The sequence below is a fragment of the Hyperoodon ampullatus genome (assembly GCF_949752795.1).
Source record: "Hyperoodon ampullatus genome assembly, chromosome: 8".
Taxonomy (NCBI): Eukaryota; Metazoa; Chordata; class Mammalia; order Artiodactyla; family Ziphiidae; genus Hyperoodon; species Hyperoodon ampullatus.
Window position 1 is genome coordinate 87325608 of NC_136921.1, and position 25957 is coordinate 87351564.

Sequence of the window (25957 nt, forward strand, 5' to 3'; positions counted from 1 at the left end):
AATTGCTTTACAGTGGTGTGTTAGTTTCTGCTTTATAACAAAGTGAATCAGTTATACATATACATATATCCCCATATCTCCTCCCTCTTGTGTCTCCCTCCCACCCTCCCTATCCCACCCCTCTAGGTGGTCACAAAGCACCGAGCTGATGTCCCTGTGCTATGCGGCTGCTTCCCACTAGCTATCTATTTTACATTTGGTAGTGTATATAAGTCCATGCCACTCTCTCACTTCATCTCAGCTTACCCTTCCCCCTCCCCGTGTCCTCAAGTCCATTCTTTACATCTCCGTCTTTATTCCTGTCCTGCCCCAGATTCATCAGAACGATTTTTTTTTAGATTCCATATATATGTGTTAGCATACGGTATTTGGTTTTCTCTTTCTGACTTACTTCACTCTGTATGACAGACTCTAGGTCCATCAACCTCACTATAAATAACTCAGTTTCGTTCCTTTTTATGGCTTAGTAATATTCCATTGTATATATGTGCCACATCTTCTTTATTCATCTGTCAGTGGACACTTAGGTTGCTTCCATTTCCTGGCTATTGTAAATAGAGCTGCAATGAACATTGTGGTACATGACTTTTTGAATTATGGTTTTCTCAGGGTATATGCCAAGGAGTGGGATTTGGGCACTGATTTTTAACCTCCATGACCATCTATCTCTGTCATTTTCTTTGCAAGGCTTTTAATAAGCCAGTGTCCATCATCCAACATCATTTTTTAAATTACATTTTAAATTTACCTTTGAATAGGTAATATACTCACATGGTACAAATATAAAAACTAAAAAAAGATTACCCTTGCACTTCTGGTCTCTAGTCGTCCTATTCTTCCTGGAGACAACAGTTGTTTTACTAGTTGGTTGTGTATGTTTATATTTGCTTATAAATTTGCAGACACCTGTGAAAGAATTTACTTTTTTTTTTTTTTTTTTTTTTACACATGATAGCATGCCACATGTATTCTTCTGAACCTTGCTTTTTTTTTTTTCTTGGCATATTTTAGAGCTTGTTTGATGTAAATAAAGGGCTTCTTTAGTATTTTTAATGTCTGCATAGTGTTCGTTTTTAAGCATGAACCATGATTCACTGAACCAATCTGGATATTCAGGTATTTTCTAATCTTTTGCTGTTAAAAGCAGTGCTGCAGTGAAGAATTTTATACCTTCCTCCTTTCACCTTATACGTAGAGGATCACTTCCTGGTGCAGTGGCTTGCCCAGCATTGTTTTAATGATCATGGCTGATTCTGGAGGTGTGTCTGGCTGCTCTTCATGACTTTCTGTCACAAACTATATGCTACCATCTGATATTATTATAGGCTACTCAGCTGGCAGAGTTGCTGGAATCTTTTTAACAGCTAGAGTTGACAGTCTTAAGCCCAAGCTGTTGGGATTCCTCATGCCTTCAGCATTTGTGCCCCACCTGGACCTATGCTTGTTAAAATGTACTTGTTAAAATTAGAATGGCTTGTTGGAATGTGTGTTCACCAGATACTGATAAGAGCACATGTAGTGCTTCATCCCTGCATTGGAGTTAACAGGGTTATTTCATTTGATCCTTGCAACACTCTATGAGAAAACTTAGATAGGAGCATTTCACAGATAATCATACAGATGACACCCAGCTAATAGGTGGGACAGCCAGGACTTGAACCCACCAGGTCTTCGTGGAACTCCCTCACATTTCTGATTACGGTTTTGACTTACCAGTCTGTTACCAGGCAGGTAAGAAGGCGTGGGCTAGCTGGAGGTGGTAGCTGTGATAAGCACGTACCATATTATCCCAATAATGACAGGCCCAAGTAGGACGGATGTTTAGCCAGTGCATACCAATAAAGTAGTGCTAGTTGTTAAACTTTCAAAATACTTCTGGTTGGTAAGAGCTTTCCCCCATCTCCCGAGTGTCCTTCGACACTGCCCTGGCCACTCTTCCCATAGGACACCCCCCGCCCATATTTTGCCACAATCCAGCAACTAATGGGGAAATGTCCTAATACAACAGGGCGCTCTGGGATGTAGCTCCAATACTACACCACCATCTGTGCTGAGTAATTGGTTTCCAAGTCATATTGATTGCTCAATATATTTTTAAAATTAATTAATTAATTTGGCTGCATTGGGTCTTCGTTGCTGTGCGCGGGCTTTCTATGGCCCTATGCCCAGCTAAAAGTTCTTTTACTATGGAAAAAGGGGGAAACCGGCACTGGGTGCCAGCCAGCAGTCTCTGGCCCAGCTACTAAGCCCGTTGCTTCAGTTATCTCATTTAGAAAATAAACTATGTGATCATATTAATTTCCTTTTCAAAACATTGAAAAATCTAGATTTCCTAAGCTGTTGCAATAGTCAAATGGATATAGTGACCTACCAGGTATGTGCTTTTTAAATATACCTTTTCTCTCGGCTTTTATTAAAAGTATTTGACTGAAGCATGATGGAAATTGAAAAGTCACTTTTCCTTTGCAAATGAGCTATTTGATAACAGCCTTTAAGAAGTGAGTCTTTTTTTTTTTTGAGTTAGCACTGACGATATGCTCAGTCCACTTGGCATAGAAAAACCATATGGTAACAACATACTTGAATTTAAAATTATGAAATACAATGATAATTATAAAATTTCATTTACCAGAAACTTGCTAAATGCCTGTGTACCAAGCACTGTGTGAAGGTCAAGGATGGGAGGGTGGGCTCACAGTCCAGTTCAGACAGGTTTCTTAAAAGGACAGCTCACTAGAAGGACAAACGTGATTTGATTTGGCAACTGGAAAGTCAGGTATCTGATAATTCAGAAGCACAGGAAGTGATCCAGTGCCACATTGGACAAGCAGCTGCTACTGTAAAACTGAAAGAACAGGATTGCTTGGAGATTTTCATTCTTCCTTTTCTTACTGCAGTAGATAAAAGCATTTTGGTTTTTGAATTTTATTTATTTTTTGTACAGCAGGTTCTTATTAGTTATCCACTTTATACATATTAGTGTATACATGTCAATCCCAATCTCCCAATTCATCACACCCCCACCCCCGCCCCGCTTTCCCCCCCTGGTGTCCATACATTTGTTCTCTACATCTGTGTTTCTATTTCTGCCCTGCAAACCGGTTCATCAGTACCATTTTTCTAGGTTCCACATACATGCGTTAATATACGATATTTGTTTTTCTCTTTCTGGCTTACTTCACTCTATAGGACAGTCTCTAGATCCATCCATGTCTCTACAAATGACCCAATTTCGTTCCTTTTTATGGCTGAGTAATATTCCATTGTATATATGTACTACATCTTCTTTATCCATTCGTCTGTCGATGGGCATTTAGGTTGCTTCCATGACCTGGCTATTGTAAATAGTGCTGCAATGACCATTGGGGTGCGTGTGTCTTCTTGAATTATGGGATAAAAGCATTTTTATTATAACTCCTTGAGTGATGTCTTACTGGTAATCAGTTGCTTGGTCAGCTGAAAAGCCCTTTTCAGCTCATGATTTTATTTTTTAAAATGAGCTAGTTATATATTTATTTAATTAATTAATTATTGTTTTTGGCTGCCTCCCCTGCACTGGAAGCACAGAGTCTTAATCACTGGACTGCCAGGGAAGTCCCTGGTTATATATTTATACTTTATCATTTTTTGTTGAATTGAAGTGGAATTCTTGGCCATTCTGAATATAGGCCAGTATCGTGATTTTATCTTGTTGGGTGCGAACTATATTCTTTTTCCTTCAGATTATTTAAATCTCTATTGTTGGGAGGTTAGAAGCAAGTGTTGAACCAAGGTCATTCCAAAAATTGATGCCAGGGCTGGAACCAGAATTCCTTCCCCACCCGCTTCTCCATGTTGCTGATCTGACCGCCCTTGTTGGCATTCCAGTTAAATAGTTGAAATTGATGCTGTGATTTCACATTTTTTCCCCCAGTTGATGGTTGAGGTTCTGAGCCGGAAGAGGAGTTGCGTGTTGTGGATAATAAAAACATGTTCTGCTTTGGGTGTTCTTTTATTGTATGAGCTCCCTTGTTCTTAGTCAGAGACACACCTGTAGTAAAATGTACTGAGTCAAGTAAGAACTAGAACCCTCAGGCTCAGATGTCACAGGAGTTTCATAGTCACTGGAGATTGAATTTAGTTCCAGCATGTTTCTCCAAGGAGACAGGAAAAAAGTCTCAAGAAATGTTGGGACGGCCAGGACAAGATGACTGGTGTTGTGATCCACATAAAGGCCACAAGTATCCTTTGGGCCCCTGTGGCATGGATCTTAAAGTGCTTTATAGACCTTAATTATAACTCTTGAAAAATAAATACTTTTTAAAATGAAGCAGAAAGAAGAATTTGGGTGTAGTGATGTAGAGCAAGATTAGGGAGTGTTGGGCAGAACCCCTATTTCATCAATTACCAGCTGTGTGACATTGGACAAGTTACTTGTCCTCTCTGAACCTGCATCCATATTTGTAAAATGGGTGGTAGTAACAGTGTCTACTTCTTAAAGAGCTCATAGCAGAGTGCCTAATACATTGTAAGAGCATGGGAGATGATAGCTCCAGTGTACTAATAATAATTGCTTATTTGGCCTGATTTGCAGGTTAGGGTAGGTATTTCTCATGTGATTTCTTGGAAGGTTATTAGAAATCTAGTCTTTTGAAAGTGAGATTGTAGTTCATAGAGAAAATTTACCTTTCTGTGTAAATGTGAAAACCCAAGGCTAGGAAGTGAACAGATTTGTTCCACTGTGAATTTTTGCTCAGGCTTGCCCTACTGGATCAACCAGTTAGTATAGTTAAATAGGGTTTTGGTTTTTCTTGGCCAAACACCCCTTGAGGTTATTTAAAAAAAAAAAAAAGGTCGGGGGGAGACCAGATTCCTGCCCTCAAGGCGTTTGTAGTCTAATTAAGTGAAGTTGGGAGAAATCCTGGTCCAGGGAAGTTTACTTTGGAGAGGTGAAACTTGAGACAGGGTCTTGATATATAAAACCTAGAGCTGGAGTTTGGAAGTTGTTGTTGAGGAGGATTTGGTGGAACGGGGGCAGGATGGCATGAGCCGAGGCACCAAGACCTTTGTGTGCTTGGCAGGTGAGCAGCAGAGGGGCAGCTAGGATGGATGGCTAGTGTGGGGACAGACAGCAGGGCGTGGCTGCCATTGCAGTGGGAAGAGTACGGCACGTGGGAAGCCCTACCCATGCCAGGTGGTGTCTGAGCCTCCGCTTCTTCATCTCTGAGATGCAGATACCTACCTCCCAATTGCTGAGACATAGCTGAATAAAAGTGTATGTTAAGGACTTTGTAATTATAGAGTGCCGTACAAATGTGAGTAGTTAGCACACCTGAGTAGGGAGCAATCTCTTTTGCTAAGGCAGAGCCTGGGATGCATGAGCAGTATCCACCTGCCAGGTACTGCTCTAGGTGTGTGTTCAGGGCGCAAAAGAAGAGCCCCGCGGGCTTCCCTGGTGGCGCAGTGGTTGGGAGTCCGCCTGCCGATGCAGGGGACAAGGGTTCGTGCCCCGGTCCGGGAAGATCCCACATGCCGCGGAGCAGCTGGGCCCATGAGCCATGGCCGCTGGGCCTGCGCATCCGGAGCCTGTGCTCCACAACGGGAGAGGCCACAGCAGTAAGAGGCCCGCGTACCGCAAAAAAAAAAAAAAGAAGAAGAGCCCCTGCACCCTTGGAGCCAGTAGCATTCTAGCGCAGGGAAGATGGGCAGTTGACCCAAAGTGCCAAACCTCGTCATTTCAGGTACTGATGAGGGCTGTGAAGATCATTACATAAGGAGAATCTGTAGACAGTGACTTAGGGAGAGCTCTAGGTAGGATGAGTAAGGAGGGCCTCTCTGAGGAGGTGACTTTTGAGTTGAGCCCTGAGGGATGTGAAGGGTGCATCCCACAAAGATCTGAGGCAGGAATGGTCTCAGCCGAAGGAAGTGACTGCAGAGACCCTGAAATGGAAAATAGGTTGGTGTTCAAATGCCAGAAGCCAGGCCAGTGTGGCAGGAGTGCACATCGAGGTGAGTGAGGCTAGAGTGGCAGGTAAAGGGCAGTTCACGTAGGGCCTTGTGCAGCATGGCGGGAGGTTGCATTTCATGCCAGTGGCCATGGGGACCCAGTGAGGGCTGTAAGCAGATGGGTGATGTGATGTGACTTAAGACGTAGAAAGAGCAGTGGTTGCTCTGTGGAGATGGGCTGGGGTGGGACAAGAGTGGAAGCAGGTGGGACCGGTCAGAAGGGTATTACAATTGTCCAGATGTGACCAGATGGAGGCTTGGACCATCCTTACAGCAAAGGAGCCACTGAGAAGTGGGTCAGAGTGAAATGTGGGGGCAGAACCAAGAGAATGTACTGATGCCTCGGATGTGGAAGGTGAGGGAAAGCGAGGAATCAGGGATGGCTCCTAGGTTTCTAGCCTGAACGGACACGTGGGTGGATAGTGTACATTTACCGGGAGAAGGAAGGCTTGTGGGGAGCGTGGCTGGGGGAATGCTGAGTTCTGTGTTGAACACATTAAATGTGAGATGCTAAGTGCCGACATCTAGTAGACAGCTGGGTGTCGGAGTGCGGAGCTTAGCGGAGAAGTCTGGGCTGAAAAGATGTTCTGAGAGTCACCTGTTAAATGAAGGTGTTTCCAGCCCCAGGACAAGAGTGTAGCCAGAGACAAGGAAAGCCTCCAAGATCTATTGGAAGGGGAACCACCAGCGAGGGGGAGGATAAATCTGGCAAGTATTGATGGGCTCGTATCATAGGCCTTGCTGCCTTTTCCTCCAGCTGCCCTGTCTAGTTCCTAATTGGACGGGACTAGAAGATCAACATGAAACTAGACTTGGGAAGTCGCAGAGACTCTTGGGTCCCTCTCCTCTTAAATAAGCGACGTGAGCCCACAGTTCAAAGCTCTCTGCATGGTGCCCTCCTAGAATTATCTTGTCAAGTTCTAACAGTGAAGAGGAGCCCCTGGTGCTTAATCTTACTGCTAAGATTGTGGAGGAATTTGATATTCTGGGGATTCCTCTCAAACAGTGAATGAAATACGGCTTTAGAATTTGATTCAGAAAGAGGTGGAATGTAGTCAGTTTCCTTGTCCAGTTTCCCTCCATCTTCTAGCTGGATCACGGGTTAATTGTTTTGACTATTAAGGTCTTAAATGCAGGCTGTGTAATTGACCACAGGACCTGGGCAGGTCCTCTTTGAACCTTTATTCTTGTCTCCCTAAAATCAGGGGCTCAGATGAGATCAAGCTGGGCTCCATGAGCTCCTCCAGGAAACCAGGGCCTGGTGGGGGTCGGTGGGCATTGTGTCTGCCCAGAGGGATACCAGGGCTCAGCTACGGTCCACATGGCAACCAACACCCGAGGAGGCAGAGAGGGCTGGGCTTCACTCATGGAGGTGATGCTGGAGTGGAGTGGAGGTCTAGGGAAGAGTTGGGCATGGGGCAGACGTTCTGCGGGGAATGGACAGCGTCTGCGCAGTGTGGAAGCATGAACGAAGAGCCTGGCGGAAAGGATGAATTCAGGTGGTCGGTCCGGTTGGAGTCTCGGTGGGGCGGGGAGGGGAAGTGATGGTGGTAACAAGGTAGCAGTGTCATAGGACCAGAGCCACATGGTGACCCCACATACAGGAACAGGGCAGTTCTCCTGTATTTTCTCGTCTGTAAGTAGCCCTGTGGAAAATCCAAGTGTGTTGAGTAAAGACATTCAAAAACATTAGGGTTTATGGGTTCTGCATGTTTAAAACCAGAAACAAAGTTCAAGCTTCATTTGACAAGTTGATGTTTTAAAGCTTTCTCCCAAAACCCATCCTATGGGCTCATTTTGGTGTGTGTCGTTGCAGCTGGGTCATGGGTAAGAGCACTGATGTTAAAGCTACCTTTGAAACCTCCCAGCCCCTCCTGTGGTTCCCAGATGCAGTGTGGGCCACGGAGACAAACTGCTGTCTGTGTAAGGTGTTGCTAAGACCAGTTTCCTTTGTGTCTCTTGGGAAGGCATTAATTGGTAGGAATCCTGGAAATCGGAACCACTGACTGCTCCAACAGGTCCAGCTGAGGCGGGGAGGCAGCCCGGTCACAGCGTGGGCAGAGCGCTTCCTGCAGCAGGGAGCTTGGGAGATATTTGCTGAAGGAATGAAGGAGTGAACAGGGGGATGATTGAAAGGTTGTGCTCTCAGACTGGCTGCCAGCATTTCACCATCATTTACTCAGATTTGTTGGCATAACTGTTCTGAAACAATGCTACATTATGCATTATAATCTAGCTTTTACATACAGTTTAAAAATCACTGTACAAAACAGAATACTGACATATTTTGAAGACCAACTGGAGCCCTCAAAGGAAAGTCTGACTTGTTGGAAATAGGCCAAGGGATGGGGGTGGCAGCAGGCAGTGCTGTCCCCCGTTTTCCTCTACAGGGCCATTTGTAGAAATAGTGGAAGGTTTCTCAGTTTAGTTTAAATCTGCTGTGTTGAAATCATTAAAAGTGAACTTCACCTTTTAGCTGTGTAAATTACTATGATGAATTTGGTTCATTAAAAATACCTGCTGGGGCTTCCCTGGTGGCGCAGTGGTTGAGAGTCCGCCTGCCGATGCAGGGGACGCGGGTTCGTGCCCCGGTCTGGGAAGATCCCACATGCCGCGGAGTGGCTGGGCCCGTGAGCCATGGCCGCTGAGCCTGCGCGTCTGGAGCCTGTGCTCCGCAGCGGGAGAGGCCACAACAGTGAGAGGCCCATGTAACAACAACAACAAAAAAATACCTGTTAACTGCTCGCCCTGAGCTGGACACTGGGGGACACAGCAGTGAACAGAACAGACATGGCCCTGCCCCCATGGAGCTGACCTTCTGGTGAGGGAGGTGGCCAGTATGCAGTTCCTCTGACATGTCATTACTGACCGTGGTCGCGCTAGGAAGGGAAGGTAGATGAGGACTTATAAGAGGTGGGGCCCGGCCTAGCTTGGAAGGTACATGAAGGGTTTTAAGCAGAGGCCTGAAGAGGGAGAGTAGGAGGATTCCAGGGGGAGAGAAGAGTGTGTGCAGAGGTTCTGAGCCGGGAGAGATCATGGTAGTTGAGGGGTTTGAAAGCAGCGCAGTCTAAAGTGTCGAAAGTGAGGGAGAAGGTAAACCCAGAATGTGCTCCTGACATATACTTAGCTTCAGCAAAAGTATTTTAGGTTATCATTCCAAATTCAAGTTCTTGGTGTCTGCGTACAATTCAATAAGAAAGAGACTGTTTAGATTTCCTGCTGTAATAGGCAGAATAATGCTTACAAAGAGTCTATGTCCTAACCCCCCAAACCTGTGAATGTATTAGGTTAAGCGGCAAAGGGGAATTAAAGTTGCAGATGGATTAAGGTTGCTAATCAGCTGACTTTAAGATTAGCGAGATTGTCCTAGATTACCCGGGTGGGCCCAGTGTGGTCACAGGGATCCTTATAAATGTGGAAGAGGGAGGCAGAAGAGAGATCTGAACATACTTTGCTGCTGTTTCAGATGGAAGAAGGAGCTGTGAGTCAAGGAATGCAGGCAGCTTTAGAAGCTGGCAGGGGCAAGGAAACACTCTCCTCTAAACCTTCAGAAAGGAGCTGCCGACACCTTGGTTTTTCAGTCTAGTGAGACCCATTCTAGATACCTGAACCACAGGAACTGTAAGATAAGAAATCTGTGCTTCAAGCCACTAAGTTGGTGGTAACTTGTTATAGCAGCCACAGAAAACTAACACACCTGCCCAACTCAAGGTCTCGTTGCGTAGATGGCTGTTGCCCCCAAGTCACTTGGTAGTAACGACCTCTGCTACTTGCTTTGCTGTTCAGGGCAGTAGAGAATGGCTCTTACACATCCTACCTCGAGGTGCTTGGGCTGTGGTCATTCTTCAGTGAATACTTGGGCATCGCCATGTGCTGGCACCAGCTGTAGGAGCTTGGGATAGGTTCGTGGGTTAAAAACAGCAAGATGTGTGCCTTCATGGAGCTACATTCTAGATGCCTCATAGCCCTGACCTATGCAGAGGGCCGGTGAGGGCAGAGAGTTCATGTCCAGACACTCAGCCAGGCACCCGGGCACTGCTACGTGGTTGTGAATAGCAGTGACTTTCCCTGAAGAAGACAAGTCTGTTTCCTATCTTGACTACTTATAGGAAAACTAGAGTTTTATCCAACATATCTATACTTAGTTTTTGGGTTGTTTGGAAATGATTCCTCAGGACTAACAGCACACATTAAATACAATAATATTTGCTAATGCACAGCTCACTGCTGCTGGATATCAGGGTTTTTAAAATAAATTTATTTATTTTTTGGCTGCACTGGGTCTTCGTTGCTGCGCACAGGCTTTCTCTAGTTGCAGCGAGCGGGGGCTACTCTTCGTTGCGGTGCACAGGCTTCTCATTGCGGTGGCTTCTTTTGTTGCAGAGCACGGGCTCTAGGTGCACGGGTTTCAGTAGTTGTGGCACACGGGCTCTAGAGCGCAGGCTCAGTAGTTGTGGCACATGGGCTTAGTTGCTCCGCGGCATGTGGGATCTTCCCGGACCAGGGCTCAAACCCGTGTCCCCTGCACTGGCAGGTGGATTCTTACCCACTGCGCCACCAGGGAAGCCCCTGGATATCAGTTCTTGAGTGCAGAGTTCCCTTGTATATTTTTAGATCTTCAAATAACCAGTCATCAAAATAAGAATAGTCTTTTTAAGTTTTATAACTTTAATAATGTATGTACTTTGGAAAGTCTAACATGGGAGTTAGTCTGATGATTGACCGATTTTCTGGTTCCAAAGGAGGGAGAAGCAGGCCCTTCCTCTGAAGCCGTATGACTGAGAGGCAGACATGCGGGGTTTAGGTTAAAGCACAGCCAAGCTGTAATGCCTGTTCTTCTTTTCACCACGTAAAGAAGGAAGGGGAGGAAAGGACAAAACTCCTTAGCAATCCTTAGCAAAAACCTGGCAGGTTACCAGGTTTGCTCATGGTGGCTGGGGGTGGTAGGCGGGGTGTGGACATTCCCTGTTGACCGCTCGTCCTTGGAAAGCAGGCACCTCCCCCTCCAGCCAGAGGAGGGACAGTGCTTCTGCCGGTGGACACCTGGAGAGTCAGCCTGGCTGCGGTGGAGAGGGGCTGTCAGAGGGCCATTGGAGCTTCGATGACCAGACAAGCTGCCCTCGGCGAGCCTGGTCATGTGGAAATTGACTGCAGGGCCTCCCGGGCCGAAGTAACTCCCCGGTACCTGGGAAACTGTGCCATATCCAAGCACACAGTTGGACTGTCAAGGATAGCGTTATTAAATTCAAGTTGTTGCCTCAGTCAGGTTACATTGCTAGCTTTATACCTGAGGCTGGGATGACTATATAGTTTATCTACCAAACTGGGACATTTTTGAGAATGAAAGGGGGCCCGGGACAATAGGTGTGAATGAGGAGTGTCCTGGGGAAACCTGGACCTATGGTCAGCCCAGCGAAGTGTTGGAAGCTTTAACCACTTTGTGGACAGTCTGACCAAAAATGACTCAGTACAACGTGGCCTTTGTTTGGAAGGGCCTAGACCTTCCAGAGGAGGAGAAGGCGTGACCCAGGGGCCTTTCTTAAGATTCCTGTTCACAGCACAGAGAGCTTTCCAACTTAGAGGCTTTAGAGCTATTTTCCATACACCTTTAAATATAAGGCAAGATCTATTTTTATCCCCAAATTATCCCACCTTATATTTGAGCCCTTATAAAGTCATTTTCCTCGGAGAGCTGCCCTTGTGATTACTTTACTTGAGCAACAAAGTTTTGTTCGCTATAAACACATTAGCCTAAAGGGACCTCAATCAATTATAAGTGTGGGTGCTGATAGAGGTTAAATTTGTTTTAAAATATTTTAAATAAAATGATTTCAAAAAGGAAGCAAAGAAATTTAGCTCACACTTAGTAATAATTCCTCAGGATTTGACACGATAATTGCAAGTCTTAGGTGTGGTTATAAACTTTAAAATGTCCTAGAAATGCCCTGGAAAACTGGGTTAGACATTGCTTTTCAGAAAGTAATGTCAAAGCAGCATATGGAGTTTGAATACAATTGCTTTGAGAAATAAGTGTAAAACTATTAGATGAATTTTTAATAAGATGTTATTCAAAATGTTTGCATAAATAATCAAATGTCAGTGGACTCTTTCATCTACATTCATAAAGGCTTACATATACAAATTGGCCAAAAAACCCTTTTTTGGATTTTTTTTTCCCCCATGCACGGAGTTTTATGAGGAATCCCTGGTATGTGAGGGGTGATTGTAATGATAGAGATGTTGTGGTAACAGCTGGGAAAAAGACATTCACCTTCAAACTGCAAGGAATCCAGGCTGGGATGAAAATCTGATTCCTTCAAGAAATGATTGGATTTTGACTTATGGTTCCAGATGGCTGACTAGATATACAGGTTTCCCTGCAGGCTCCTCAGGGCTCTGTGATGGCTGAGAGATTATTACTAAAAGGCAGAAAGCAGATGGGATCTGGCTTATGGCCTTAACAAGGGAGGGAGCCACACTCAGGAGTATATCATGCAGGGACTAGGAAAAAGGGGGCAGGTGGTCTGCCTTGTGCCCACCCTGAGAATCATCAGGTGAGGCAGGCTCTGGGAATCAGGCATGGATCTGGAAGTAAAGGTCTATATGCTGGACCACAGATGCCAGATGACACCTTCATTCCCCATCTCTCTGTACAGAGTATAGGACGCTGGAATTTAACACTCTGGCAAAAACAAAAAAAACCATAATGCTTTCTTTTTGGGGGGAAAGGGGTGGGGATGTTGACAGGTGCATGTTTTACAAAGCTTGAATGATTACAACTCAAGAATGGATTCTTGTAGAGGTAAGCAAGGCAGTTATAGTATTTAAAAAACAGCTAGGGAAAGCTGGGGCTTCTAGTGTGAACACTGGCAGCCCAAGAATTAAGCCTTCCTCCTCCAGCATTTCAAGACTGGTTTTCAGTCTTGACAGCAGCTCCCTACTCACTCAGCCTAAAGTGATTCCTCTGTCAGCAGGCCCCACCCAGGACTTCCTTTCAGAATTCCTGATCGGGGTGAGACCCAGCCAAAAATGGAACTTTTTAGGCAACAGCAAAACAAGAGAACCAAGGATTATCCGGCATATGATGAGAGCTAGCAGCATGAAAGGGAATGGCTGAAGTAAGCCAGAAGAAAAATTGGAAGAAACAGAAAATCCAGGAACAGAAGGAGAAAAAAGGAAAAACAAAACCAAAAAAACTTCTAGGGAAAATGCTTAGAATATGAGAATTTGAGAATATGTTAATCCACAAAATAAGAATAGGGTGCATTATTATGTGAAAGGCACAATCCAAACAAAGAGCTTTTGGAGATTACAAATATAATTGCTGAAACTTAAATTTCATTAGAAATACTAGAAAATTAAGTCAAGTCTCAGAACCAGAGAAAGGGAAGGAAAAACTGAGAAGATTAATCCAGGAGGTCCCACACTTGACTAGCTAACCGAGATTCCAGAAAGAACAGAAAATGGAATGAGTAAAATGACCGATGCACCATAAGAGTTTCCTGGAAGTTGATGTCCTAAGTCTCTAGATTGAAAGAGCCCATGCAGTGCACAGTGAGCGAGAAAAGGCTCACGTACAGGTACTGTCGTGCTGTTCAGAACGCCTGGGTTAACATGCAGAGCCTAGAAGTCGCCTTTAGGGCTTCCCTGGTGGTGCCGTGGTTGAGAGTCCGCCTGCCGATGCGGGGGACGCGGGTTCGTGCCCCGGTCCGGGAAGATCCCACATGCCGCGGAGCGGCTGGGCCCGTGAACCATGGCCGCTGAGCCTGTGTGTCCGAACCCTGTGCTCCGCAACGAGAGAGGCCACAACAGTGAGAGGCCCACGTACCGCAAAAAAAAAAAAAAAAAAAAAAAAGTCGCCTTTAAAGGAACGAAAATATGACTTAACATCAGAATTTTCATTGGCAGCACTGGATACTAGAAAAAATTAGAGCAGTTCTGAAGAAAGTGTTTTCCAACCTAGATCCTACACCCAAACTATCAGTCAAGAGTGAGAGCAGAATGACATTTTTGTGTATGCAGGGACTCAGTTTACCTATCATGTACTGTTCTTCAGGATGACATTTAAGAAAACCAAATAAGAGGAAAACATGAGATCCTAGGTCAAAGGAGACCAATCCAGGAGGGGGCAGTAAAGGGAAGTGCTAGGATGACCTCGGACAGCAGACCCAGAAGAACAAGTCAGTCTGTGTGGTTCTAGGAGGTCCAAGGGCTCTGAGGAGGACACCTGAGCAAAGAAGAGATCCTGATTTCAGGTACAATTGGGAGCTTAGAAACAATTGAGGCTGGAATAAAAGCAAACAACGTAAGGGAGAAAAACTGGTAATGAGAAACGCCAAGAAAAGCAGAAGTCATGGTCCAAATGTGAAGTCCACCAAACAACTGATAGAATGGAAGGAAAGCAAGTCTGTCTGACCTTGATGCTAGGAACAGTGTCCTTGGAGGGCAAGAGCTTCTGATACTGGTCCCAGATAGAGGGTAATTTCAATGCTGTTTGGTTCAGCACTGAATAATATTTACCTGGTTGTATAAAAGAACAGGTGACCAAAATGTGGTTACAAGACAAATTGTAAATGGTAATAGCTCTGGTAATAGTGTAAAAGTATAGCCAATGGATGGTAGGACTTGGAGGCACCAAGAGGAAAGTTGGGGAGACAGAGTGCTGATAGCATCATCTCCCCAGCTGGGGAATGGAGAGATTTTGTCAGAAATTGATGAAGAGAAAATAGAAATTAAAATATATTACTTAAAACTTAAAGCGTAGCAAATAGAAGAACTAAAGTAATATAGTTATTAAACATAGGAGGGAAAGTAGCAAGTTTAAGCTCTCCCTTTTTCATATTGTGGTGTCAACAGTTAATTGCCTAAAGCTGTTAAGTCAAGAAATAAATGTATTAGCATAATATCAATATCTAGCATTCTAGAGAAGTAAATCCAGAATTTAAAAGGAGTTCTGCCCAGAGAGTGGGACTTGGGATGAGTGTAGAATCTGTTGCTTTCCACTGTAAGTTGTTTTTGATTTCTTGCCATCCGTATTTATTACTGTTAAAGACTGAGCTCAAAGATGGATTAAATGTAGAGGTGACACAGTTGAATTATTAATGCCATCTTCTAATTAAGGTTTAATTTGGACAAACTAAGAAGGCTGTGTTTTAAATTAAGCAATAATAGTGTCCTTGTTCTAATGAAGCAGTATTTCACATTTCCTGGGACAGAGTTGCATAGCTAGAGGCAGAATCTTTAATCCTTGAGGAAATGAATTATCGCCAAAAACAATGACGCAAAGCTGCTATTGTCCTTAGAGTTTTAAAAGTACCCCAGTGTTTAGAACTTTTGGTTGATGTAGTTATGCAAAAGTATACTGGGTCTGCTTGGGGGAGAACTAGACTATAGGAAATAGGAGTATGGCTTGCTTGAAGTTTGAAATAACCTTGTGGTTAATAGCATGATAAGGGTCCTGCATCTTTGTGCCAAGAATTTTGATCTAGACTCCAAAGACCTGAATTTATATCATGTCCTCAGTCACTGCCACACTTGTGCAATTTGCCTTTTACATTGTATTTTACTATTTCAAATTTCATTTCTCATCTTTAAAGATGATGTGGTTTTACACATTTTGAGTTTTGTATTTTAAAGGTAAGTTTCCAATATGTTGGAATCCCAAGGCAGTTTTTATGTCAGTACAGCTTGAAACAGTGGAGGTGATTGTCCAATGGCCCCGTGGAAAGCAATTTGGGAAGTAATTTTTCCTGTTCCTTTTGGTGTCTAAAACAATCTTAGTTCAAATCCAGATTCTTGCCCTTCCTTGATTACAGTTTTTCTTTTGACCTGATATATGGGAATAGGTTTCTAAGACCCTGTTCTGTTAATTTCCACCACTTCCCTTCAAAAGCCGTAACTTCATGTTCTCTGGTCCCTGTCACTCTGAATGTGAGGTGTGACTGTAGTTCTGAAATTCCTCCAGTGGTACTGGGCGCGTCAGTAAAAAGCAGCTGCTGCTGCTGCTTCTTAAAAGGAAATGAACAGCCTGGCAGCTGCTTCCCCGGGCCCTAGGAGTTGCTGTGGGCATCCATCCCTGCAGTGCCCAGAGTTTCTGGTGCTCACATTAAACCCAGCCTCAAAGGGAAAAAAGTGGGATTTGAGCAGAAACTGGATTTTGGTGTGGCCTGAGTCTTCCCCCCAGATGCAGACTGTCCCTCCTAGAGCTGCACTCGCTGTGCTATCCCAGGAGCTGGCTGGGTTCTGAATGGCTTAGGCCAGTGCCCAGGCCCTAAGGACTTAATGAGGAAGTAGGTGGGTTGCACCGGGGATGGTGTCATTGACTGGATACAGCTCTATTTTCAATTCTTTATCCTTGCCAGACATAGCCTCAGCTAATGGGCTGTGACGTCCTGTGATTAAGGCTGGTTCTAAGCAGAAATCAGAGTTTGCTTATTTCCTGAACAGGAGACGGTGACTTTATCTTGAGGATTGAGACACCTGCCACTTGTGGACTTTGGTTGGGGGTACCGTGTTCTTCCATCAAGGTGCTTCCTTACCTTTTCTATGACTGATTGTGTCTGACTTAGCTCTACCTGCCCTCCGCATCACTGTCTTCCTGTAAGTGTGGTCCCAGGGAACGGGGTGCAGCTAGAGCAGGGGCACCCCCCACTGATGGGTGTCTGCTCTTCCCTCTCTGGCTGCCTGTGGCCTGAGGCCCCAGAGCACCCCGCCTCCTCCGTCTGAGCTGGGACAGATTCTGAAGCGGGGCTTATTGTGCTAACTGTCCAGGGACCTGGGAGGAAAAATAGTGCTGGGAACACAAGGCAGTGTGACAGCTAACATTATTCTCCAGAGGTACATTTCTCTTATTTTGTCAAGTTCCCTTTTCCTATGTGTTGTCCCCCCGCCCCGCCCCCAAATCTTCCAGCTGCTTCCATCCTTGTCTGTGGTCAGCTTTCAGATGCAGTAGCCACCGCAAAGAATGCGGGGGAACTTCTGCAAGAGCTTGGCATTCGTAGCATCCGGGAAATTTTGTCGTTACAGCCCTGTAACTAGCCAGCCAACTGATGTCAAAGGGTTCCTGCGTGGTGGAGGCCCGCCCTTTGAGGGCCTGGGAAGCAGTGGAATCTGCAGGTACCGGAGAGGGAGAAGCCCTCCCACTCAGCCAGGGGAAAAGGGGCTGGAGGGAGCGGCTGGCTCTGAAGGACTGTCCATGTAAATGGAACAATCTCCGCAGCTTTTTCAACAACAGGAAACCCGGAAGCACCTGTCCCCTGCTGGGGACAAACGGTCAGCGGAAGCCAGGGGCTCTGAGGCGCTGCGCAGGTGCGCATCTGGGGCCTTTTTTTTTTTTTTTTTTTTTTTTTTTTTTTTTGTGGTACGTGGGCCTCTCACTGTTGTGGTCCCTCCCATTGCAGAGCACAGGCTCCGGACGCGCAGGCCCAGCGGCCATGGCTCACGGGCCCAGCCGCTCCGCGGCACGTGGGATCCTCCCGGACCGGGGCACGAACCCGTATCCCCTGCATTGGCAGGCGGACTCTCAACCACTGCGCCACCAGGGAAGCCCATCTGGGGCCTTTTTGCACCGGAACGCGGAGCTCCGCAGATCAGGCTGCCCATCCCCAATCCCGTCTTGTTGCATCGCCGACTCCTCCTCCTCCATTTCCTCCGGCCCCTTCCCTCTCAGCCTGTGCACATGCTGTGCCCCTCACTGGGCCACCTCCAGCTCCTGTCATCTCTAGGTGACACTCGCTCCAGGGCGGGTTTAGCGCGGCACTCTGCCCTGCCCTCCCATTGCTTCTACCTCCCTGTGGTTTAAAGACCCAATTATGGATCTGGCTCCCACAGGGCCAGGGTTTGGCAGGGAGGGGGCAATTCTTACTCACCCTAGGAGGCTCTTGAATGTTTGTGGAATGAATAAGTGAACAAATGAGCGAGGAAGTTCAACGGGAAATAACAAGCCCCAGTACCTGCCTATGGTAGCTTGCCAGGCTCCTTGGGCGGGGATGAGGAGGGGAAGTGGTCGGAGAAGGTACACGGTAATAACCTTGGAACTCCTGGCCTGCTCTGCTCTTTATAGCCTTCCCTGTTGGAGTCATTACCTTTCAGGAAATCTCCTCGCGACCTTCACCCTACCCAGCTGCAATAAGGCTTCGCCTCCGCCTTCCCTCACCCTTTCTGAATTAGTCTTAGTCAGTAAATGGAACAGTTCTTGTTTCAGTGTTTCATTTGTGTAGGTTTTGCCCTTTCATTTAAATTGTAAACACCTTAAAATCCTGGGTTTTATTTTCCTAGGAAGCAGTTTAGAGGAATGGGGAAAACGTTGCTCCAAGGTAGTTTTTTTTTCTGGCTCCCAACTAGCTGTGAGGTCTTAGGGACAGGGTACTTACCCTCCTCCCCAAAGCCTCTGTTTCCTCTTCTGTGAAGTTAGAGGGCTGGATGCATTTTCCCGTGCTTCCAATGCCCACATCCTGTGATTTTGTGCTTCTGACCCCAGCACTTTGCTTATCCCTCGAAGTACTTAGACAGGGTTCCATCTCCACACTTGCTGGATAATTGAGCTTGTTCACTCACAGTGTAGCCTAGTTCACCTCTCAGCTCTTTGTCAGAGCTCCTGGGATCAAAAATGACATTAGCGGAATAGGTGTGGGACAGCCCTTGGCCTTGCCTCTGCCCAGAAGTTCCAGGCACAAAGGACCCCACCTTGGTCCTGCAGTTCCCTACTTTGGTGTGTTTTGTTTCATCCCTTAAATGTTGGACGGATTGGAGGTGGAGGCTGATGGTGCTCCCACCCAAGGGTCTGGGAGGAAGGGCTGGTGCTAGGGATGCATGTTCCCACCCAAGCCAGCCATCCTTCTGTAAAACCCGCCTCACTGGCTCTCCCTGGGCAGAGTCTGGCTCCTGTCTCCATTTTCTGAGTGCATTTTCCTTCCGTTGTACCCACTGCATTGCATTGGTTTAAAAAAAAAAAAAGAAAAAAGTTAAATCCTTTATTGGGATCACAGCAAAGACAAAAGTGGTAAGGACTGTTGTGTGTGTGGGGGGTTGTTTATTTGTTCTTTTGTTTTTTGTTTTTGGCATCTGAGATTTGTGAGTTTCTTGAAGGCCAGGAGTGGCTTTTCTGTTTTGGGAGTTGGTTGTTGGCTCACATTCGTGTTCCCAGCCCTTTTCCCCAACTCCAGCCTGGTTTCTCTTTCAGCTCTGTTTTGCTGCCCAGTCAGGTGTATGTTCTTTCTCTTTGTTTCTTCTCCTCGTGTCAGTCAGCCAGAGCCCAAAGATTGTAAAAGTGATGGTGAGTAAAGGGCATTAAGTAAAAAGAACACAGCAGAAAGGTAGTGGGTCTCTAAAGATCCCTCTGGCTGGGAAACAGATTTTAAGGCTTGTGGGTTTGGCTTAGGAGCCCCTCTTACTGGAGATAGCAAGAACCCTGAGGTGGGAGGGGAGAGGGAATATTAGGATGCCTAGTACATAAGTGGTATCCCTGAATCCTTGGTGGGGATTAATTGGACGATAAAGGAGGAGCTTGTCGAGATGACCAAAATGCCAGGAAGTAAGAACTGATGCAGAAAGAGGCTGCAAAAGAGTAATTCAATTGAGTTGTGTCTTGGGCAAAGGTTTGGTTCCAAATCTGTGTTGTTAAAAGGTAAACTGAGGCATATTAAAAACTCGACGAGTTTGAGCAGAAATCAGTGCGAACCTGGCAGCGTCAAGCGGAAGTGGTTAGCGGTGCTCCACCAACAGGAGCAGGGAAAGACACAGAGAAAGTAAGGAAGCAAAGCAAGGAAATGATTTGATGGGATGGACACAGTTTGTGATTGGTTGCCCTTAGGGTTTGGTTTTGCAACCTTGAGGCGTTTACAGGCTGAGATTTTGGTTCGCTTCCGTAGGCTGCTGCAGCGTTAGAGCCACCTCAGTCTAACGGCCTCCCGGTTTAATTAATAACTGTAAAAACTGGAATCTGGGGGACATTCAAAATTACCTTCGAAAACCACCCCTAGGAAGGCACAATGTTGGAAATGGACGTATCATCGCTTGTTGAGTTTAATGTGACCATTTTTCTTCTCCAGTGTGGGAGTGTTTGTTGTGTCTAGGTTCCTTATAACGTCCTTGGCTTAGGTGCAGGGGGCAAGCTCTGTGCAAAGCGTGGCTTCTGAAACACCAGAATCGCGCTCCGCAGGAGAGCTGCTGATACGATGAGAGACGCGCGTATCCTTCACCTTGTTTCAACAACCCTTCTTCTTGTGCTTGACTTGCATCGTTTTGTGTGTGTGTGTGTGTGTGTCTGTGTCACAGGGCTCTGCTTTTGTTCTCCCTCACCACCTAAACTGGCAGAGAATTAGGGGACTCCTTGATAAAGAATAACCCCAATATCTCCTGGTTCTGACTGATTGAAACGTTAAATGCGTATTCAACTTAAATCTGCAAATTCTCTGCTTCGTCAACAGGTTGCTCGTGGGGGCCCCACGGGCAGTGGCCCTTCCGCTGCAGAAGGCCAGCAGAACAGGAGGCTTGTACAGCTGCGACATCACCTCCCGGGGGCCGTGCCCACGGATTGAATTTGATAACGACGGTGAGTTCTTCTGCACTCGCTCAGGGTTCCCTTGACCAACTTGCCTTGTATCCCACTTGCCCTTTCCAGGCGGAAGGAAAGCGGTGGACAAGCATTTATTCTTGGAGAGAGAGCCTCTGTTAATTGCATCAGCCTCGTCTGTTTCTTGCTTGCCCTGAGCACATTTACGTTTTAAGTCACTGGGCTGCAGCGTAGTTCCTGCCCGCCCCCGCCAACTCTGCTTTCTAAACTGATATGGTGTATCGATGTCGCCACCTAGTGATGTGTTGAGGTTCTACGGGAGGGAGAGAAACTGTATTCACAGCCGCGAAGAAAATTGAGTGTGTATTTTGTACTCAGCGGCCAAAAGTTCTCATTTGCTGTTAAAATATTTGGGAGAAAGACTGTTTAAACATCATATCTCTCTAAAATGAAAGCTGGCCAACATGGATAAATTTTGCCCTACTGTCTCAGTTAGAGGCTTGTTTTGCACAGACTCTGTGTGGTAGGCAGAGCAATTAGTGTCCTGAGAAGCTGCAACCAAACCTAGTTTGACATTCTTGGTCTAAGCAGATTTGCAGGTTCATGTTTATGTGCTTCTCTTGCTTTTTCATCTTTTTAGCAACAGCACTTGTTCTGGGGTTTTTTTTTTTTTTTTTTACTGATTAGAAAATAATACATGTTAATTGTGGGAAACTTGTAAATGACTTTGAACTGTAAGGAAAAAACCCAGACCCACTGATAATGTAGGCATAATTGCTCTTTACTTAACATTTTGGCATTTTTTCCTTCTGTCTACCTAAAGTTGTTAGGTTTCATAGTTTTGTGATGATTCAAGATTGGAAATCATGCCTGCCTTCTCATTGGGGAAGGCAAAAATTTGGATGTAGGATCAAACAGTAGGCTCAGATTGATACTGAAATGAGCACATGGTGAGATTTATGGTTTCCCTCTCTCCTTTTTGGAGGAAGGAGATAAAAATAAATATATCACTTTCCTTTTCTGCATTGATAGGAAGATATAAAGTGAGTCTGAGGCCTTATCTTCCCATCTGCAGTAAAGAAGAGTTCATGCTATTATGTAACAAATTTGGGAGTATGTAGAGAAGTACCCACTTTTTGTTAGTTTGGATGGTAGTTTCTGTACTCGGGACCCTGGATGTCAGAGAAAGTGAAGGGCTACCAGGTAAAGGTATGTATTTTATATAAAGAATTTTATGAATCATTCATACCAATAATCACTCACCCGTTTTCTTAAGATGAGAAGTAATTTTTCTGGATTGAGTAACTAAATTTACTAAGTGTTTAGACTTGGAGTCAAGGCAATTTAGAAGCTGTTTCTTATATTTTTGTTCATTTATTGGTTCATTTCCTGTTGCAATGGCTTTGAAGTCCTAACTGTGTGTGTGTAACCTGTGCTGCTTTCTCCACAGCTGACCCTTCATCGGAAAGCAAGGAAGATCAGTGGATGGGGGTCACCGTCCAGAGCCAAGGTCCAGGGGGCAAAGTTGTGGTAAGTGTGGAGAAGTGTGTCCATTCTACAATGTCTGAGTGCCTGTTGTGTGCCACTGCTGGGCTTACAGTATTGAACAAAACAGGGAGAGCTTCTGCTTGCATAGAGTATACATTCTAGAAAAGTGACTGCTTTAAATCAGGAATTGATGTCAAGAAGAAATGAAAGCATTATTTTTCCTGTGATTTCTGATCTATTTTGAAACAGCTCTACAATCTGCTTTTCTTTAGAACTTTCAGATTCAAAAAACTTATTTAAAAACCTTTACCAATGTCCCTAAAACTCTAGATGGTCTTAAAACAAGAAGCAAAGCAAAACTAGAGATGCTTCACTTTGTTATACAGCAGAAACTAACACAACATTGCAAAGCAATTATACTCCAATAAAGATGTTAAAAACAAACAAACAAAAAAAACTAGGCATGCTTTTTGTCTCAGGAACTATGTAGCTATTATAGATGAGTTATAAAAAAAAATATGGGAATGGTCATGGAAAGTAAGGATCAGATAATTTTAAACTCTTTTATTATATATTCTGAGCTTCTTCAAATAGAAGTGGTAACGAAGAAAAAAGGGTTTGTTAGATGGATTGTGCGAGGTGGCCTTGGAGGTGCCAGGCTGGATTATGATGATCTTTCTGTCTCTTTCAAAATCTGGTTGCTGTAACAAATTTATGTAGAATTTTGAGAAAAGTGAGAATTTTACCAAACACTGAATTTTTATACCTAAGGGGATGCATTATGGGAAATTGACTTGGACATTGTAAAGTGTTTTCAGCCTGTTATATGGAGGGTGGCCATGAATACCCTGTAAAATTAGAGATTATTTCATCTCTCCCAGCAGTGTAATTGTCTCTGCCTTTTAAAATAAATTTAATCTCAGAGTTTAGAGGATAAGTTAGTTAGTATTGATTATAAGGAAATAGTATAGGTAAAAGGAAAATGTCTTTGTTTTAGCAGTGTTAGCCTGATCCCTGTGAAAATATGTCCATGATTTCTCTCCTCTGGAGTATGAGTACTTATTTTTCACAAACATACTGATGTGAAGGTTTATATAGCCACTAAAAACCAATTAAACTGAGAAGATGAAATCGGGTGTTTCCCACTGTTTATGTGACAAGTAAATTTATAAATAAATTTGCCTGTGGATTACAGATTGGCATTCAGTATTTGGTTTGGAGCATTATTCTCAGGCTGAGGGCAAGACAGAAGCCCTGTGCTAGATAATGGTCTCCTTCTTGCAACTTTGGGGAGGAAGATTTGCTGGTTTTCAGATCCAATCTCAGGAGGAGGCCACATTTAACATCCCACTTAGAATTAACCTCTTGATTATTGATAATTTCATCAATTTGTAATGAAAAACGTAAGGTTTGCTGATGTGTATGGGCTACTTTATTCCATCTGTTTGCAGACATGTGCTCATCGATATGAAAAAAGGCAGCATGTTAATACAAATCAGGAATCCCGAGACATTTTTGGAAGGTGTTACGTCCTAAGTCAGAATCTCAGGATTGAAGATGATATGGATGGAGGAGACTGGAGTTTTTGTGATGGCCGATTAAGAGGTCATGAAAAATTTGGTTCTTGCCAGCAAGGTGTAGCAGCTACTTTTACTAAAGACTTTCGTTACATTGCGTTTGGAGCCCCAGGCACTTACAACTGGAAAGGTATGACGTGTGTATTTATAGAAATAGAGATTAGAATTATTACATAATTGCTATTATATGCACCATGATTTAGTACATTTTAAATGAAAACAAAATGTGTTATAAGGCGCTTTTATGTTGTAGAAGTAGGGTAGGATAGCAAAGTATCTAAATTCTGATTTTTAAAAACAAATAATGTTCAAAATGTATGTTTTAAGAGATTTTTTTCTCTCTGCCAGCAGTTTACATTAATATAATTAACTTTCTTCTGTAAGAATATAATTAACATTAGTTTTTGCTGTTTTGTGTTTGCCTGTTTCATGAAGCTGAAAGTTTTAATTTTAAGGCAGGGATCTGAAAACTGAAAAAATTGAGTGGTGTCATGTACAAATAACATTGTATTAATACAGACATTTTTTCATTATGTAAGGGTGTGTTTTGCTAATAAAGCAGTATAGTTAGAAGCGTAGATGTCAAATTAGGGAATTTTGAGATGATTTTGGATAACTTCTGGAAAGATAGTTTAATGGTATTGTTTAAATAATTTCGTGATATAGGTAAAAGGAGACACTGGGAGGGAGGGAGGGAGAAGAATGGCCTGCATTTTTTGCCTGGATGAACATGGTCAGTGATCCTGTAGTAAAAGTTCAACTTCTCTGAAGAAATTAAGCAGGTGTAGAAAAACCACTGTGTTATAAAGGACAATTAACCTTACTGTAATCCGTAGTGAAGAGAAATGCATCTGATCTGGAAATAAGACTTTTTTTTTGAGAAATTTATTAAAATAAATCCTGTGTTATAACATTTTCACTAGTCAGGAAAAGCTTAGGAAAATTTTCCCTTTTTCCATTCAGAAATTTCCTATTAGAAATGATCCTTGAGAACACCTTGCTCGATAGCAACCTTTGGGAGGAATTTCCTTTGGCCTCCCCGGCCCCAACCGAAACTTCCACGTAACAGCATTTGTCAGGTTATCTTGACCTAATCGAAATAACACATGAATTTAGAAATTGTTTTATTTTAGCAAGAATAGAGGCCATACATAGTAAAACAAAACAATAAAAACACCCATCAATTATGTATGGTTTAATTTATGGGAAACGTTTTATCTGCTTTATAAATTCTGACTTAAAATGTTACCAATTATAGTGGACTATGTGAGATCTTCTCTTTTCAATTATTAGCTGTGAAACTTTTTTAAAGCTTTTAAATCTTTGGTTAAAGTGATTGGAAGAAAAGATCAAACTACTAATCTTACTTTCACAGTATAGTAAAAAGATAAATTGACTTAGGATTATAGAAAATGTAAAATATATCAGGTTCATATAAGTTAAAAGTTTTTTGTAGGTTTAGTTAACTAAGTAAACATTCCACTTTTCCATCTAGTGTCATGGCATTATAAAGATAATTCATGAAAATGCATGGGCATCTTTTTTTATTACTAGAACAAATTTGTTTGATGTAAAAATCTACACGAACATGATTTTTAACTTTAATAACCTCAAAAGTCATCTTTCTTCTCCTTTTCTTCCTCCAGACGTTTCTTTCTGTGCTTAATGATAACACGAGGAATGTTTATTAGGAACCATCTATTTTATTTTGTTTCATCTTCATTTTTTTTTAACCATTTCATTCTTTTAGGGATTGTTCGCGTAGAGCAAAAGAATAACACTTTTTTTGACATGAGCATCTTTGAAGATGGGCCTTATGAAGTTGGTGGAGAGAGTAACCGTGATGAAAGTCTAGTTCCTGTTCCTGCTAACAGTTACTTAGGTAGGAACGAGAGTAGACGGCATGCCTGCCTCTCCAGATGCCTCTGTGTGACACCGCTGTCACAGGACCCTGGACTGCTAGGCTGAGAAGAGGCCAGGTTGGAGCCAGGGGACTGTGGCTGCATTTACTGGAATTTAAGCCTTGGTGATCCCAAGGTAACCTGACCGATGCTTGGGATCCTTCCCGTCTGACCTGAGCTTGCTCAAAGCAGGAGGAAACCTACCACTATCTCCTAAAATCTTCTGTCCTCCCATGTGGAGGTCTGTTTCCTGAGCTAGTGCCGGCCTCTGTAACCTGAGGCAGGCTGTTCATGCATGGATGTTAGCACGAGGCTGAAATGCCTTCCCTCTCCCTTCAGTGCCTCTTTTTGGAGAGAGACTCTTTAAGAGCTGCATTTATGAAGTTACTCTTAAGTGGCAGGTCAAGACCTCCAGGTCCGTCCTCTGTGATTGCTGTTCTCCACGGGTTGGCCTTGCTCCTGGATTGGGGCCCTCTTGTCACAAAGCCCCTGGC

General features: G+C 44.1%; 1 protein-coding gene across 6 annotated transcripts in view; it reads left to right on the forward strand.

The window, feature by feature from the left end:
• ITGA6 (integrin subunit alpha 6) overlaps window positions 1-25957 on the forward strand; it is a gene marked incomplete at both ends in the record, with an annotated part of 76294 nt that overhangs the window by 17225 nt on the left and 33112 nt on the right. For 5 of the 6 annotated variants that reach the window (XM_079710619.1, XM_079710614.1, XM_079710615.1 and 2 more), the window contains 4 exons: window positions 20412-20536; window positions 21948-22027; window positions 23437-23692; window positions 25313-25444. In XM_079710619.1, coding sequence (XP_079566745.1) covers window positions 20412-20536; window positions 21948-22027; window positions 23437-23692; window positions 25313-25444 — 593 coding nt within the window. Of the gene's footprint in view, window positions 1-20411; window positions 20537-21947; window positions 22028-23436; window positions 23693-25312; window positions 25445-25957 lie in introns of those variants that run through there. The other variant, XM_079710618.1, reaches the window with a different exon arrangement.